This window comes from Rhinoderma darwinii, chromosome 2 (assembly GCF_050947455.1).
Source record: "Rhinoderma darwinii isolate aRhiDar2 chromosome 2, aRhiDar2.hap1, whole genome shotgun sequence".
Taxonomy (NCBI): Eukaryota; Metazoa; Chordata; class Amphibia; order Anura; family Rhinodermatidae; genus Rhinoderma; species Rhinoderma darwinii.
The window spans coordinates 238,362,752-238,381,964 of NC_134688.1; the positions used below are offsets into that span (position 1 = coordinate 238,362,752).

General features: G+C 38.3%; 1 protein-coding gene across 4 annotated transcripts in view; it reads right to left on the bottom strand.

Moving 5' to 3' along the window:
* SRRM3 (serine/arginine repetitive matrix 3) overlaps positions 1–19,213 on the bottom strand; it is a 371,076-nt gene that overhangs the window by 214,279 nt on the left and 137,584 nt on the right. For all 4 annotated transcript variants that reach the window (XM_075852984.1, XM_075852986.1, XM_075852985.1 and 1 more), the window contains exon 3: positions 2,000–2,262. In XM_075852984.1, the coding sequence (XP_075709099.1) occupies positions 2,000–2,232 (233 nt within the window). In that variant the 5' untranslated portion in view covers positions 2,233–2,262. The remainder of the gene's footprint in view (positions 1–1,999; positions 2,263–19,213) is intronic.

Consider the following 19,213-nt stretch of genomic DNA (forward strand, 5'->3'; position numbering starts at 1 on the left):
TGCAAATGGTCTCCTAAGTGTTTTCCAGTTCCCAGTGTTCCCCGTACCTGCTACCTTTAACCTGTATCCCGTGCTATCCTGGTCAAGTGCCGTGTTAAGCTGAAGTCGTGCTGTGCTGTGTACCACGCCTGTCCTGCTATGCCACGCCTGGTGCCTGCCTGCTGCCTAGTCCCAGCTGAGCCTGTCTTGCTACTGTCTGAGCTACCACAGGTACACTATACGAACTATACGAACTATACGGTACGGCCCAGTGGGTCCACATACCCAACGTGACACTATCTATCTCATATCTATCTATCTATCTATCTATCTCATATCAATCTATCTCATATCAATCTATCTCATATCAATCTATCTCATATCAATCTATCTCATATCAATCTATCTCATATCAATCTATCTCATATCAATCTATCTCATATCAATCTATCTCATATCAATCTATCTCATAATCTATCTATCTATCTATCTATCTATCTATCTATCTATCTATCTATCTATCTGTCATCTATCTATCTATCTGTCATCTATCTATCTATCTGTCATCTATCTATCTATCTATCTATCTACTGTACAGTGTATTATATGTATAAGTGTTGAACTGCCTTTACCTTCCTGTACGAACTATATTTATTCTCCTCTTTATCTAAGGTAGGGGTTGCTGTTCCTTGTATGTGATATATGTATTCTATACATAGTTATAAAACTCATTTAGTTATGTTCTGAGGCTTAGGACTAATATATAGTCAATGAAAATGAAATTATGCTTAGAAATCCTTCTTGCGTGGTATAGAGAGTTTGGGGACTTGCTAGTCTGTGTAATTGCAGTTTGATAGCTGAGCTTTGAATGAGATAATGACTTACTCAGGAGTCCTGCTATCTTTTATTTATTTAATTGAGCCTTTGGAATAATGCAGTTGTTGACAAGCTCCTTCAATTATTTGTGTGACACCATACAAAAATGCAATTCAGATGGCAACTACTTTCTTACTTTTGTAGATTTAGTTTAGATGTAGATGTTCTGTACATGGAGGGCAATTTTGAACACTCTAGCGATCTTGTATGAAAGCCTAAGTGCACATAGTATCCTCGAGGACTTTCTTGTTCATTTATTATCTCTTAGGAAATGTCACGTCTAATAAGATTTTACATTTAATATTCAACCACTAAAACCTGAACAAAATAATCCAAATCGAAATCCAAATTGTTTCTTTTTAATCAGTCATCTCAAAAGCATATAAAATGCCTCAGCCATCAAAGGTGTAAAGCCTATCAGACACGTCTTGCAATGAAAAGGTTAAATGAGGTGTTTTACAAGTCAAATAATCTTAATTCTAAGTATCCACAGCTATCACGTCATGTGTCTCCATTGTAAAAGACTAAAAACAAGCATTACATGTAGTCAGATTCTGCAGTTATGTATAATTCCTTTTCATTTGTCCCCTCTTCTTCTGTCTGTAGGTTAGCTAGCAGGGGTAAAGGGAGTGGAAAAATACATGGCTACAGGGTCACAATGCACAAGGTTTGTCTGTAGTGGGCAACCATGGAGACACATAGGTCTGCATTGGAGCTGTATACACAATATAGTAGAATTTTCCTAAACAATACTTTTTTCAAAGTTGCTTCATGGTAGGGTTTTGTAGTAAATGCCAAGTCAGTACTTCATATGATTGGACAAGCATGTGAATATATTGTAGGTTATCAAAAGCTAAAATATTGTTTTGTCCCTATTAGAACAAAATACAATTTAGTTTTATTTTAGATTTTGAAATCTTGCAGAAAAATGCCTGGACCATGGATGTATGCTGTATCCCATAACATTACTTATTCTGAAAAGTATTAACTGTATGTGCATAATGGAACCTTATTCCCCAGCTCAGTCTAGACTTTGATAACTTATAACTTATCACTCCATAACCTGTGTCTATGAGAGTTACAGAATGTGTCCTACACGTTTATAATTGGATTTTCATAATGCTGGCAATGGATAAGGACTTACCCCTGTTCTTCCATCATTTCCTGCAGCTCCATGCACTTTAGTTCTACCCTTCTTTTCCGCTCATGGTCCAAAATTTCTCTGTGGGCCTTCTTAACAATGTTGGGTTCTGCAGCTCTTGCTTCTTCTTCTTCTTCTTCTGATTTATGCCAGTTGCCAGAGGCACTGGGCTGGGTAAAACCATTGGCAGCATCTTGTGGAGATGGAATCCTGGCACCATTGTTGCAAACCGACATTGCAATAGTTCCTTTCAGCTCTTATTCTTCCTGTGAAAATTCAAACAGATTCATTTAAGCTAACGTTTATTCTTTATCTTTCACACACCTTTGAAACAAGAATGGCAAAAGGAAATAGTCTGCATGCTCTGAGGCGCTCTGTTAAATTAAAACTGACGGCTTAATGGAGGAAGAGCTGTACTAATCTGCTTTTCTGCGAGGCAGGGCCAACACTGCCAACCAAGCAGTTACAAGCTACATTATGAAAGCTTCAATTGCAGACAGAGAAGTCAATTCTCATATATTAAGGATTTGGGAGAGCTGATCATGCGTAAAAAACACAGAGAATTGTCGTGCACCCCAATGGGAACAAATTGTAATAGCTAATTGGAAAAAAAGCACTGGCTGCATAAGAAACTATTATGCACATTGTAATGTAATTACAGACACACCTTAGGAGTATTGTGGATGGTAAGCTGCTATTAGATGTATTATTAAACAGTGCAGCCAGAATTCATTTTCTTTGCTGAGCATAAGCAAAATTTAAACAAAAATGAGATTACCAAGCAATGAAACAGCTGGAGTACTACGATGATAACAAAAATTATTTTGAACTGGAAAATACATGGTAAACACATTTATCCAACTGAGACGTAGAGTATCATTTGTATTATGTTACTGTTTTGCTACTGATTTCTAGGTTATAGGAGGTAAAAATAAATGTACCATACATAAAAACTTAAATAGAAAAAAAACAAGAGCCAAAAATAGAGGAGACACAGAACAAAATAATGTACCAATACAAGTTCATCCTTATTAGAGGAACACAACTATATAAAAACGGTGGTCGGATTATCACCCACAATAAGGCGATATCCTATTTGTATATGAACATTGCCATGTCAAAAGTTTCTGGTAACATTGGTGCACATGCTAAATAAACATGTAAGTAAATAAAGCTGCACGTAAAGGCACCTCAGAACAACAAAAACAATCAAACATCAATTTTTATTTTGCGTCTACTCTATTTTTGTGTGTTATAAACATGTGTGATAAACCAAACTTTGATAGGTGGACTAAAAATGCACAAAGAGCAGATCCCCAAAAAGGAAATAAACATAAAAAAAGACAACACACCGATTGGGCTATATATATCAAGCACTCAAGCTAGAAATATAGAATAATTTAGAAAATGTATCATTTATTTATGAAGTTCATTAAGATAAAAGACAAATAATGGTTAATCCAAAATACAAAAAAGTAGAACCTTAGTCAAGTCGTTAAAAATTCTATTAAACTGTCTTCTTAGCTATAGCTGTTTATGTAAAAGCTGGGTGATAACCAATATGGCCACCATATAGGTTGTAACGAACATTAGTTGAGTATTAATTGATAAATATGCCTAGTATATTATTATATGGGAGTAGGGAAACAGTAATGCATAAGGAGATAAATTTGCTATTTAAGAGTCTGGGAAAGCTTGGTAAATACCCTGTGTGAGAAGCCATATTGGTTGTTACCCTGGCCTTGATAAAAAATACTTGTAACTAGAAAATGGATAAATTCAATTTTTAACAACTTGGCATGACGCAAGGGTCAATATTGATCAGATATTTTTCTTTTCACTTTAGGGAAATATCTTTAATCCTTTTGGAAATAGGATTTTTTTAAATATGTTATTACTCTAGTCTGACATGAATTATCATTAAACCATGCTGTATGATCTGACAATACAATTGATTTTGTTGTTTCTTATTGTTATAGAAATTTACAGTTTTTTGTTTGGTCATAAGCAAGAAGTGATCTTACAATGACCACGAGTCGTCCACGACCATTGTCTCAAATTAGGCAGAAGCCTATTCATACTTGTTCACACATAAGAACTACAACAGCTATGTGAAGATGTATTAGCTTATATATTCAGTAAGAGTTTGTGCACAAGCGAGCTAATAAACAAACATTTTTTAATTTTACAGTCTCGCTTAAAGGGGATTTCTGGGAGTATACATTGATGGTCTATCCTTAGGAAAGGCCATCAATGTGGGATTTCCGATTCCGACCCCTGGAACTCCTACCAATCTGTGGGATGAAGGGGTAATGGCTGCTAGACCTTAAAGGGGTTGTCTCACAAAACACATGTATCCCCTATCCACAGGATCACGCATGCGCACAAGCGTGGACGGCGCTCCATTTATTTCCTGTGGATAGGGGATACATTTGTTATGTGGGACAACCTCTTTAATTACAGTTGTTTCTGGTACTTTACCTTAGCCTCATTTTGCTGATGACTTGGAACTTCTGATAGTACACTGCTGGCCTATACTAAGGATATGACATTAATGTATACTCCCAGAAAAATTCAAGTGATACACTAAAAAAGATATAAATATATTAGAGGACATTTAAATATTTTTTGTGTATATTTTGTCCAATTGACAAAACGCGATTGAATACATACTCTAAGTGCTTAAGAGAAAAACACTGTAAGACTGTTTTTTACACTGCACTACATTTTTGGTGCAGGTAAATGTATCCTAAATGGTGTTGTCTCACTATGACAACCCCTTTTTGGTTATCCTATTAGGGGAATTGGACGTCATAGATGGGGGTGTCCCACCCTTGACCCTTCTCTATAAGCCAGAGCAAAGAGTTGCAGCACAAAATGGCCTACTGCTCTGAAAGACAATTAATTTAAATGTTACAGACACATTTACCACAACTTTCTCTGGCATTACAAGCTGATCACCAGGGGGTTACAGTAGCTGGACCCACACTACGATCAGCCCTTTACTGGCAGAGATAATTTTAGCATGATGGGACCACCCCTACAAAGAGGCCCTAACACAAAACGATAATTAAGTAGATAATTAGCAATTATTTTTATGTGAATGATAACAAAATTATTGCTTCTGGGTGCTGCAGATGTAACAGATTATGAAATTGCTTAACATTTTTCTTGGTTGTTACACAGTTAGTATGGTTGAAAAAACGACATATGCCCATCAAGTTCAACAAAGGGATGGAGAAATTATAGAACTTTGTTTTACCCCTATTAAACCAGAGGAAGGTTTGTTTGTTTTAAAAAAATATATATAATTATATATATATATATATATATATATATATATATATAGTATATATATATACACACATATATATATATATATATATATACATACACATATATATATATATATATATCATACATATATATATATATATATGTATACTAGAAAAAGTACCCGACGCTGCCCGTGTATAACGTGTCGGTCTGTCTGTTTGTGTGTTCATTGGATTTGTTCCCAGGGTGCCCAGGAGGCCAATCCATGCCCTCGTATTTTCTTGGTTTACAGGGAAATCGCTGGTAGCCCATAAATCGGCAGTTACACACTGTTAAGTTCAATTTTAACTTCCTAAATTGCTTAAAGCTAAACTGGTAGGAAATGGAGTCATAAGATTGTGACAGAACCGGTATATTAACAACATTGGCAGTTTTATTACCAGTTGGGCATAGACTGTGGTTGAATCATAATTGGAAACAGCATCATGCATGAAAGCCCACTCATTAGCACGCTGAACATGATGTGCTGTATCAGCTTGCCTTCTGACCTGGGTTCGGGCAGGAGTTTCTGCTCTTCTGAGAGCCACTTGTCTGAGCTGTTACTGAGAAAGCCTGAGTTTGCTGAGGCGTTTCAGCAGCTCGAGCAGCAGTATGACGCATTTGATCAGCTTGTAGCTGGGCAAGAGGAGTCTCTGCAGCTAGTAATACAGCTTTCCTCCTGGCAATCAGTAATCTGATTGGCTGCAATAGGTAACCGCTCCCCTGTACCTTCCCATCTGGGATTATCTTGTAAAGTGCACTACCTGCTACTGCCAGATAAAAGCATCTTTACTATAAAAGCTAATGTCTGTATTCGCTTTTATAGAATTGGATCGTGATCATGTAATGATGGCTGATAACAGAGAACAACAGCAAGGTTGGGACATTTACGGAAACCTTCCTGAACACCCAATGTACATATGTGCCAAATTTGGGGTCAAATAGTTCAGGTGTTAGGATGCCTATAGTGGACGCCAAACAGACATTCGCTATAATGGCTGATAAAAGAGAATAACGGCAAGGTTGGGACATATAAAAGCGAATGTCTGTATTCGCTTTTATAGTATTGGATCGTGATCATGTGATAATGGCTGATAACAGAGGACAACAGCAAGGTCGGGACCTTTACGAAAATCTTCCCGGACACCCGATGTACCTATGTGCCAAATTTGGGGTCAAATGGTTCAGGCATTTGGATGGCAGAGGACAGACAATCAGACATAGACTTTTATAATATAGAATAGCAGAGTTACCCGGCTTCACACTGGTCCATTTGTTTGATATTTGTGTGTGTGGTAAGAAACTCCATTTCCTACTGATATGAAGCCACCATATTCAATAAAGTCCAAGTCCATGGTACCTTCTTGGAGGCATGACTGGTCTGAAAGGGGTTACATTTTTGAGAATGCTGAAATCCACAGGCTTGGTTCTGTTGAGAGATTTCAGCAGCTCGGGTAGCCGCCTTGCGCTTTGCCACAGAAGTTTTTCGTCTATGGGCAGGGTTCCTTTTTGGAAGCATGACTGGTCTGAAAGGGTTTCAACTCATGAGAATGCTCAAATCCAGTATAGGTACAGTTCGTTAACGGTGAGTAACACGTAGAGTAAAGAAAAATGACTTGGTTGTTATGGAAACCTGGTCTAAAACTGTGCGTATGTGAGTGAGGCTAAGAATGAAGGACCTGCGAGCTTCTATTGGCTAATACATGTCATGCGATATGGAGGAAAGTCCATGCTGTGGAAGCCAGTGGTGTCATATTTGCTTTTGTAAATATGTAGAGAACGGTAGGTCCTAGAGAGCTGAAACCCTTCGGAACCGTGTGATTTACTTATGTGCCAAACTTGGTGCAGATTGTTCCAGTCGTTTGGCCATGCATAAAGCACAAACATCAGACATTCATTTATATATATATATATATATATATATATATATATATATATATATATATATATATATATATATATAGAGAGAGAGAGAGAGAGAGAGAGAGAGAGAGAGAGAGAGAGAGAGAGATAGATGTAACTATATCTAAAATAAGTAAATAAATATAAAAATTACCCAGGAGACATTAAACAATCTCCCTAAAAAGGAAAAATTCCCTCCTGATTCCAAGTGGCAATGAAACTGGATCAACATTCAAAGAGGAATTTTACACATTTATATAGGAGCTGATATTTTTTTGTTCTAAGAAATAATCAAAGCCATCTACTGCTCCGACTGTTCCTACTGTGACCAGCTCCTGCGGTAGGCTATTCCACAGATTCACAGTTCTTATGATAAAGGCTTGTTGTCTCTGGGGATTGAACCCTTTTTCTCCAGACGGAGAGACTGCCCCTTTGTCTTTTAAGGAGATTTTACATGGAACAGGTTTTCACCATATTTTCTGTATGGGCCATTCATATATTTATACAAGTTAGTCACGTCCCCCCTTAGTCATCTCTTTTTAAGGCTAAATAGGTTAAATTCTTTTAATCTATCCTCATATCTAAAAGTCTCCTTGCCCTTTATTAGTTTAGTTAAGGCCCTTTTACACCAGCCAATAAGCGGCCAGTGCAGCGAGCGCCAATCAACAAAACATCGTTGATCGGCGCTCGTTTGCTCCAGTCACACGGAGCTATGGATGGGGATGAGCAGTCGTTACTCCAATTGCTCGTCTCCATACATTATTATCATGTCGGTTTACACTGGGAGATGTCCAGCCGAAAACGATAATATTTCACTTTTTTAAAACGATACCACCAGCAGATGATAGAGCGTTTGCTCGGTCATCTGCTGATCGTTCCCCTGTTTACACTGGGCAATTATTGTCTGCCCAATATTCTTCCAGTGTAAAACCTGCTTTACCCTTCTTTGTATTTTTACCAACTACAGGGTATCTTTTCTATGAACTGGAGCCCAGAACTGAACTGCATATTCTAGATAAAGCCGCACAAATGCTTTGTAAAGTGGTAATATTACATCCCTGTCCCGGGAGTCCATGCCTCTTTTAATACACGACAATATCTTGCTGGCCTTTGAAGCAGCTGATTGACATTGCATGCTGTTATTTCGTTTATGATCTATAAGTACACCCAGATCCTTCTCAACAAGTGACTCTCCTAGTGTAGCTCCCTCTTAAGGGGGTTTTACACAGGACGATTATCGGGCAGACGAGCGTTAATATAAGTGTCGGCTGGTGTAAAAGGGCCTTAAGACATATGATGCATGCAGATTGTTGGTACCCAGATGCATAAATTTACATTTATCTACATTAAACCTCATTTGCCAATTGGGCGCCCAAACACTTAGTGTGTCCAAGTCGGCTTGTTATTTATGAATATCTTCCATAGACTGAACATTACTGCATAGCCTGGTGTCATCTGCAAGAATAGAAATAGTACTATTAATCCCATCCTCTATATCATTAATAAATAAGTTAAATAATAGTGGTCCCAGCACTGAACCCTGGGGTACACCACTTATAACCGGGGACCATTTAGAGTAGGAATCATTGACCACAACTCTCTGGATACGGTCCTTGAGCCAATTTGCAATCAAATTACAAACGATACTTTCTAAACCTATAGTTCTAAATGTACCCATTAGATGTCTATTAGGGACAGTGTCAAATGCCTTTGCAAAGTCCAAAAACTCTATATCCACAGCGACCCCTGTGTCTAGACTTCTGTTTACCTCTTCATAAAAACAAATCAGGTTGGTTTGACAAATTCTGTCCTTAGTAAAACCGTGCTGGCTGTCACAAATAATACTATTTTTTGTCATTAACTCCTGTATACAGTCATATAAGAGCCGGTCAAAATGTTTTTCCTACAATGGATGTTAAGTTTACTGGTCTATAATTATCCGGGGAAGACCTAAAGCTCTTTTTCAAAATAGGCACCACATTTGCCCTTCGTCAGTCCCTTGGCACTTTACCAGTCACCAGAGAATTTATGAATATTATGAACGGTGGGACAGAAATAAGTGAATTAAGCTCTTTAAGAACTCTTGGGTGTAACCCGTCTGGTCCCGTAGACTTGTTCACATTTATTTCACTTAACTTAGCTTGGACCATATCTACATTCAGCCAATTCAGTATATTAATTGATGTATTAACAGCACTGGCTACATCAGCTGCTCTTTCTTCTGTTTTATATACAGAGCTAAAGAACCCATTTAGGAAGGTGAAATTCACACGAACGTGTGCGTTTTGCGCGGGCAAAAAACGCAGCGTTTTTTTGCGCGTTGCAGTTCCGTGTGTCATAAGTGTTTGGTGCATGGCTGCGTGATTTACACTCATATGCCATCCTTATGACACGCGGTTTCAATGCTTAGAAACTGCAATGAATGTGGTGCTTTTTTTTCCCCTCCATTTATTTAACAACTGTAGCGCGAATCACGAGCAGCACACGGAAGTGCGTCCAGGTGCCGCGCGTGATTTTCACGCACCAATTGACTTCAATGGGTGTGTGATGCGTGAAAACCGCAAGTATAGGACATGTCGTGAGTTTTACGCAGCAGACACACTCTGCGTGAAAATCACGGACTGACTGAACGGCCCCATTGAGTTACATAGGTCCTAGCGACGCGCGTGATGTTCACGCGCGTATCACGGATGTGAACTACACTCGTGTAAATAAGCCCTAACTCTGCCTTCTCTTGATCCCCTGTGAACAACTCCCCATTACCAATATTTAGGGGTCCTACATGTTCAGACCTTGGCTTCCTTGCATTTATATACTTGAAGAATGTTTGAGGATTTATTTTGCTATCTTTGGCCATCTGCCTTTAAATTCGTATTTTTACAGATTTGATTACTTTTTTGCAAATTTTATTAAGCTCTTTGTAATTTTCAAATGCTAAAGCTGAACCTTCACATTTATATTTTTCGTATGCCCATTTTTGTCATATATTTCCCATTTTACAGAAGGTGTAAGCCATGTGGAGTTTAATTTTAGTTGTTTATACTTGTTACCTATAGGAATACATTTTGCACTATAATTACCTAAAGTAGATTTTAATATCTCCCATTTATCATTTGTACCATTATTTGACATTATGGATTAAACGCTGCATAGAGCAGGTTGAATAGGGGTCAAATAGACATTTGTATGGCCGGTGGTCAAAAACTGTAATCATCCGTAACATGTAATCATGTAATCTAACATGAGTTCTTGCGATGCAGGGTTCCAGGAGCACCCCCTGGCACGCTTCCCTTGTACCGGAACACCTTCATTACCAGCGGAGAGTACTGTTTTAATTTCCCTGATCATCAATAAAAAATAATACTTTCTCGTAAGTACTCTGAGATAATTATCCATTCCTGCAGAACTGTCACTCCAGAAATAAGGTGGCTCTATCATATAACTCCAGGTACATGACCTTCTTACAGCATGCAGTGTACGGAAGAAGTCTGTCCATCATGGACCTTATGTGTACAGAATAAATGGATGAAACTGGCGCCAATAAACAGTGCCCCTCTCTCTCCCTCTCCATATATATATATATATCAGACTGTTCTGTTGGAGGAGCAAATTAGATATTTCCTACATCACAAAATGTCTGTAATGGTTACAAAGAAAAATCATGAGAGATCTGGCTCAGCGGTGATGGGTAAACTAGGAATACAGAAATTAAAGACATATTATCTAGAACTGCAATGTGTATAATTTATATTTAGTCTACTAGAGAACATTTTAAGCAACTAAAAAAAAATCCAGTGTAATGAAATAAACAATTTCTGACAAATAAACCTGAATCTCATGAAGGTATTTTGCCCCTATAGTACAAAAGATCATTAGATGGACGCACATAAATTGCTGCTCAGACTTTTCTCCTCCCTGGTACATGGGCAGGAGAAAGCAATTCAAGTGTTCCCAAATGATGCTCGTTGAAAAACGCAATTACCGTTCCTATGGAAACAGTCTCTAACTGACCTAAACCTCAGGCTGTGATGTCAGATTCAATACTAGCAACGTTCCCTAGGGATAACCATATCTGTGCTCTTCCCTTCCTTAAAATTCTTAACCTACTAAAAGAGAATAGTCATTAAGTAAAAGAGCGGAGAGTCTCCGCATGCCACAAGTTACATTCTCCAGTCCACTAAGGTATCGGAGATCACTAGGAGCATAATACCTATAATAAAACAAACTAAGGACAAATGAAGAAATTGTAAGTACAGTACACGGACACAAATTTATTCGAACAGTGACGTTTTCCATAGAAACCGATCAAATCAAATCTGGGATTTTTCCTACAAATCTTGGAAAATTAGGTTGTCAAACTTTTTATTCTTTTTACTAATGTAGTAATGTACCCCATTTTTTTTTATTTTTTTTTAATAAAAATGTTTTCCTTTCATTGTACGGGTGATGTGCCTGTGCACAATGAGTTGCTGTGGCGGTCCAGTGAGTCCCTTTATATTGCTGATCACTGGGTGTCCCACCAATCAAACAAATTCTTGCTTATAATGCTGTGTCAGATTTTTAGTAACCAAGTTGTATCCGCGATATCAAAGTTGTTAAAGCACTCTATAGAGGCCTAACTCTAGATATCAGTGGCGGACCCTGTTTACAGACATCACCAAGTATTTATAATATATATAAAGGGACAAACAGGCTTAAAGGGGTCCTATGCTATTAATACTCTGTATATAGAGACTGGAATTGAACAGAACTTTCTAAAATACCGTGGAGGAGATTTACAAAGCAAAATGGGGCAGATTTACTAATGGTGTTGCGCCAGATATATGGCAAAAATTTGCACCTTCTTTTTTGTCGCATATCATTTTAGACACATTTATCAATAAAATGCGTCAAAAAGAACAGATGTTTGCTACTTTGTTTGTCAATGATGCGTGGCTTAGCAGGAAAGTGTGTGTGGTTAAAGATGCGTCAAATTGCACCAAAATGTTGGCACAAAAAAGTGGACTAAAATAAGTTAACCAATAGTTGGCATAAAGTTAGACAGAAGTCAGTCAAACTTATCATCCAGCATGAGTCACTGTGATAAATTTGGCGCATCTAGTTTAATTCTGAGCTGTCTAAATTTAACACAATATAAGTACTGTAAATCTGTCCCAATGGGCCAGAATTCTGGCCACAATTGCAGGGAAAAATTGAAGCATACATGGCGTGTGCCAAATTTATTATGTGTTTTAGACACTTTTACACCTTCTTCGACAGTTTTGAAAAGTATCTAGAAAAAAAGGAGTGGCTAAGTGGAGTCGTAACATGTTTCCGATTTATTAACAGCATGTGCTTTTTTTGGTGCAAAATACTGAAGTATACTACACCAGCCAAAAGATGGCGTAAGAAGTGTCTAACATGTCTGGCGAGTTGTGCGAAACGTATCATACAGCATGTGCCATTGTGATAAATTTGGCACCGTTTCTGCCTGTATGGTCTAGTTTTATCCTGTCTAACTTTGAGACAGCAATAATAAATCAGCCCCATGTCGTGATTCTGCCTCCATGCACAGGAGCGCCTATCCTAGAACAAAGATTACTCTGAACATTCCTGGACAAGGATGTCCTGGACAAGTTCTTACCCTGCAATTCCTTATCATCCATGGTATTCTTAAAGTTACCAACACCACAGTGCCTCACTACTGTTTCAATTCTTTATAGTTTAATTTTCACATCCATAAAGTCATACAGAGAACACCACATCCAGAGGGATCTCATTGTTACATTTGAGCTCCTACTGTTTATGGTCTATAAATGTAAGATGCAGAATAATGAAATAAATTACGCTGAAAAGGGTAATGCTACAAAAAATGTAGACGTAACATGGAGAACATACATTCATACAAACAATTGTTCCAATCCTAGTAAAGATGTTACAATTTAAAGGGATTACACGGGGATCAAAAAGTATTAGCAGTGTACTCACTGCAGTATGTGAGTACACTCGCTAATATACATTCCGATCCCCCGTCGCACTGATGCTGAGATTTTCATATATTTTTATAGCGCTGCTGAAGGACCGGAAGTCTAGTTGCACGGTCTTGATTGATGACGATACGGCTCTTCGTTTCGTGACCGACTCCGCTGTACTCGCTGTACTTCTGCTTCTTCTTGTACATGGAGTACAGCGGGGGTCACATGACGAAGAGTGGTATCGTCATTAAAGAAGACTTCCGGTCCCCTGGCAGCGCTATAAAAATCTATGAAAATCGCAGCATCAGTGCGACGGGGGACCGGAATCTATATTAGCGAGTGTACTCACATACTGCAGTGAGTACACTGCTAATAATTTTTGGTCCCCACATAACCCTTTTAACATCTGTTTTGCCCTAATGATAAATTCTTAGCAGACTATTGCTAACTGTAGACCGAGAATAATTTCTGAAGCGGGTCCAGTACATTTTTGTGGCAGATAAAACACATTGTTTTGTGACTAGAAATGCAGTGAGTACCAGGCTGACTGCTCAGATCAGCCAAGTTAACAGAGTATCTCTATACAGAAAAATCATCATTCCGCTATTATTCTAATATGTTCAGAATGACTACGTATAAAAGGTAGACATTGCTTACTATGGTCCTTTTCATATGTTTTTTATCTACTATGAATAATCTTCTTGTCACTTTTCCCTTCCTTGGAACATAGAACAAAATGAATCATTCTACTAATCGTGCTGAGGTGCATCTGTCAGAAGGCAAGAAAACAGATAGCTCTGCCCGACACAGGGTGATATGCCAAAATGCCTAAAAAGGGTATAAGCGGATACTGTAGGTGTAATACATTATACGTTATACTCAAGAGCATACCTGGCGGCTCTCCTGCATTCTGCAGACAAGATAATTCTTTATACAGAAGTAGCAATAAAAGTGACTCTACTCTCAGTCATTGAAGAGCTCAGGTAAGTGGAATAGAAGGAGGACCTTACCCATGTACTAAACAGTCAATAGCCAATATTGCTTAAAAAACCAATTGTACAAACGGAAATCAGTGTTCTCGTTCTCCTGACCCCTCCGGTCCTTATCTGGGGCACTATTCTATTTATACATGAAATAAATTATATCGTTTGGAGGTCTTGGCAGCTCTAGGCATTAAAAAGTATATGAACATAAATTACACATGAAGAGAAAATGTTGCAATAATCACTCATCTTGTTCCCCCAGGACTGCAGAAATAGTAGAGACAATATGGACACAACGTGCTATATGAGAGGAGAAACTCACATCAGGAGTTAACCACAATATTAAGATTGTGTGATATATATGATAAATAGACTAAATGATACTTTTCTGCATTTGGAAGCATTATGAACACTGCTGAACTTCAACTTCTATCAACTGGCCCCTGCCCCTCTACTTCTATTCTATACTCCCCCTTGCATTGCAATGTTGGAGTGAATACATATCCAATTGACACAGCAACAGACTTGATACATTGTGAGGGTGCACGTACTCATTATGGGAGGGTCTCCCCTTCCAAAAGATGTTCGAAGTAGTAGATGAGAAAGCAGCATACGTTTTTATTTTATTGTACCCATCATAATCGTACAAAAAATAGAAGTAACGTTTCAACCCTTTACAGTGGTTGGGTCTTTTTCAAGCTCAAAAAACAACAACTTTTTAGCTTGAAAAAGACCCAACCACTTGGTCGAAAAGTGCCTACGCTTTAGTTAGTGTCCCAAGTAACTCGGTGTCACAAACAAATGCATTCCTGATTGATATCAACATCAAATTTTACTCATCAAATACAGAATTGAGGGTATATAGTATATTTTTCTGTATTTTATACCATGATTCAGGTTGCTCACCCATATAGTACAAGAGGGTATATGAATCAGTGTGTTGTAGCTTTAAAACGTGTGTAATTGAATATTCAGCATATTTAGGCCTCGATCACACGGAGTCTGAACCTACAGTTCCTTATTTTGTGTGTGGATATATGATGCATCCTACGGCACTGTATTCTCCCCTAGCAACATTACTCCTAGGGGAGAGCACCTCCATACTATGGCATGTGATGGAACATTCCATATGAATCCATGAGAAAAAAACTCTATGCCTTTGCATGAAATCGGAAGCACATGGAGGTACAGTATAAGCCCATAGATTTAAATAGTTCTATAAAATACGAATACATAATACAGCAATGACCATTGTCAATACTACATGGACATGTATAAAAATGGGCATTCATTTTGAACAAAGTCTAAGACATATTAAAGAGTCTCTTTCACCACATTATAAGTGGCCTATATTGTACATAATATGATCGGCGCTGTAACGTAGATTACAGCAGTGTTTTTTTATTAAGAAAAACGATCTATTTTCACCAAGTTATAACCTATATTAACTTTATGCTAATGCCTTTCTTAGTGCCCAACTGGGCGTGTTTTTACTTTTGACCAAGTGGGCGTTGTAAAGAGAAGTGTATGATGCTGACCAATCAGTGACCAATCAGCGTCATGCACTTCTCTCCATTCATTTACACGGCATGTAGTGATCCTGCTAGATCACGCTGTGCACTCACATACACACACATTAACGTTACTGAAGTGTCTTGACAGTGAATAGACATCGCTTCCAGCCAGGACGCAATGTCTATTCACAATCCCGACACTTCGGTAACGTTTGTGTGTGACTTACAGCACAGCACATCGAGATCACGTTGTGCTGTCATTTACTGCGTTATCTCGCGAGATTACGCTTGCTGTGCTGTAAGTCACACACAAACTTTACCGAAGTGTCGAGATTGTGAATAGACATCCCGTACTGGTTGGACGCGATGTCTATTTACTGTCAAGACACTTCAGTAACGTTAACGTGTGAGTATGTGACTGCACATACTGATCTAGCAGGATCACTATGTGCAGAGTAAATGAATGGAGAGAAGTGTATGACGCTGATTGGTCACTGATTGGTCAGCATCATACACTCCTCTGTACAACGCCCACTTGGTCTAAAGTAAAAACACGCCCAGTTGGGCATTAAGAAAGTCATTAGCATAAAGCTAAAATCGCTAATAACGTGGTAAAAATAGATCGTTTTTCTAAATAAAAAGCACTGCTGTCACCTACATTACAGCGCCGATCTCCTTATGTAGGAAATAGGACACTTATAATGTGGTGACAGAGCCTCTTTAAGTAAAATCACACAGCAGCAACATGTAGATAAATTTGCCATTTTGGGTTTTGATTTCAAAATAGCTGTGGCAGGGGTATAGCTCGTCGCAAATTGTACAATATATTTATGAATTTGTAAAAATAGAGAAGATGGCCAAATTCGAAGTCTAATACATTAGAATTAGAAACGTCTATTGTAAGTCAGGCAGACATCAATTGTGTTTTCATAGTATCCGAGCATATCACAGGAACATTATGGATACATTAGTGTGTAAAAACTTACAGCTAATATTTCATTATTTCTACAGGAATCAATGGTCTCACTATTTTACATATTCTAGTTCATAAGCTGGATCATTGTATAATTTACAATAACTTAAAGTGCAAGATCGACTATTTAAAAAGGTATATCTTTATTGATAAAAATTTTAAAGGCTAGTTCAGTCCTTGAATCCCTCATTGCGAACCATGATGATAGTGTACGTGGTCAACTTAATGAACAAAAGAAAGAACCCCTCTCCCCTCACCCTTATTATTTTTTGCATCATTATTTGGAGGGATAATCATTTTAGCTTTTTTATCAGAATATATTAATTAAAGGTTACGTTTTACTGTGTAATTTTTTTCATCAGCTGATTTTTTCTGTAATTTCCTTTATGACTACATAATCACTGACAATATATTTTTGGCCAGCCAGAGCCGCTATATTTGTTTGGTTCTGTTAGCATACTTGATATAAATGTGGACATAATAAATAAAAAAATAAGTCCCACAACAAGAAAGGGACACCATCCAGGGATCATGTTACATCATCCTAGGGAGTTCATAGAGGACAATCCCTCACATAGGCAATGCAAAAGTAATAAAGTGGATAGATTACACATCAGAGAGTGTCTATATCAAATGAGGGACCGATCACAACAATGTTTCAACACGTTACCAACCCATATTGCAAGACCACACTGGATAGTGTCCGCGGACAGTGTGGTCTTGCAATATGGGTTGATAATGTATTGATACATTGTTGTGACCTGTCCCACATTTGATATAGACACTCTCTGATATGTAATCTATCCACTTTATTACTTTTGCATTGCCTATGTGAGGGATTGTCCTCTATGAACTTCCTAGGATGATGTAACATGATCCCTGGATGGTGTCCCTTTCTTGTTATTGGACTCGTTTTTTAATTTGTTATGTTCAAAACAATAACGAAATACCTTTTTAAATAGCACTTAAATGTATTGTGGGTTAACATAATGGTAATGGGAAATATTGCCGTTAACTCCAGGGCGTACGCACACTATACTAAGTTGGTAAGTACTGGCAATCAATTTTACTGAACGTCAAAAAATAACCAAAAAAAACCCCAACTGTCATTTGTTCCAAATGCTCTCCTAAGGCGTCCTGAATTCCTGAGAACATCCTTCAAGGTTCAGAATAGAAATTCTCGAAATTAAATTATTGGCACGTGAAAAATGTAGACTGGCTGTGCTGAAGTTTGCTCTGAGACGTATGTATTGACAATTTCAATGATGTCGGTGAAAGCAGAATATTTAATTCTATTTTTAGGAATGCTTTGCTTAAAAGCTGTGACTCTAGATGTCAAAAACAATGAATAAAACATTGAAGCACAGAATGCGGTGCCAGATACAAAATTTGGAACAACCAGTCTCAGTACTTTTCTAATTGCTTTAAACATCTCTATCTAGATATCAGCATTGTGTAAAATGTAATCAATAATCTGATATGTCTAGAAATGCTTATGTCTAATGAGTAGTGGAGGTCTACTTATTTCCTAAAAATGACAAGTCACTACATATGAGTAAGGGTATGACATTCCAGGCAAAATTGCCAAGTTGGGTGATGATGCAAGGGTGTCAGTCTCAGAAATGGCAGCCCTAGTGGATACTGATCTCCCTAACAGCCGGGAGAACAGCCCAGCTAGTAGTCGGCGGGATGGTAATGCAGGTAAGCCAAGACAATTGATAGTCGTAGGGGATTCTATAATCAGGAAGACGGATAGAATTATTTGTCGCCAAGACCACCTCAACCGAATGGTTTGCTGTCTCCCTGGTGCCAGGGTTCGGCATGTGGTGGAACGGGTGGACAAATTGCTGGGAGGGGCTGGTGATGATCCAGCTGTCGTGGTCCATGTCGGTACCAACGACAGAATAAATGGTAGGTGGAGGAGCCTTAAGAATAATTTTAAAGAACTAGGCTACAAGCTGAAGGGAAGGACCTCCAAGGTTGTATTCTCAGGAATACTGCCTGTGCCATGCGCATCACAGGAAAGACAGCGGGACCTCAGGGAGTTAAATGCATGGCTGAAGTCTTGGTGTAGAGGAGAAGGACTTGGGTTCCTAGAGCACTGGGCTGACTTTTCATTGGGGTACAAACTGTATTCTGCAGATGATTTGCACCTAAATGGAAGGGGGTCCGCTGTGCTGAGGGAGAGAATTCTAGCTGGGGTGGCGGAGTATTTAAACTAGGGCTGAGGAGGGAGGTCAATGTAGAAAAAAAAGGGGTAGCCAGGTTAGAGAGGGGTCAGACTATATTGGTGGGGGGAGAAACAGAATGTGGGGAGAGGACTAGACAACAAGATAAGGAGATCCTTTCGTTACAAAACATCAGTGTAAATAAAAAGGAACGATTAATGTCAAATCACATTTCTGATAATAAAAGTGAAAAACTGACAGGCAAGTTAAAGTGTATTGTTCACAAATGCCATAAGTCTAGCAAGCAAAATGGGGGAGCTGGAGGCCTTGATACTGGAAGAAAATATAGATATAGTTGGTGTTGCTGAAACATGGCTGGACTCTTCACATGACTGGGCTGTAAATCTA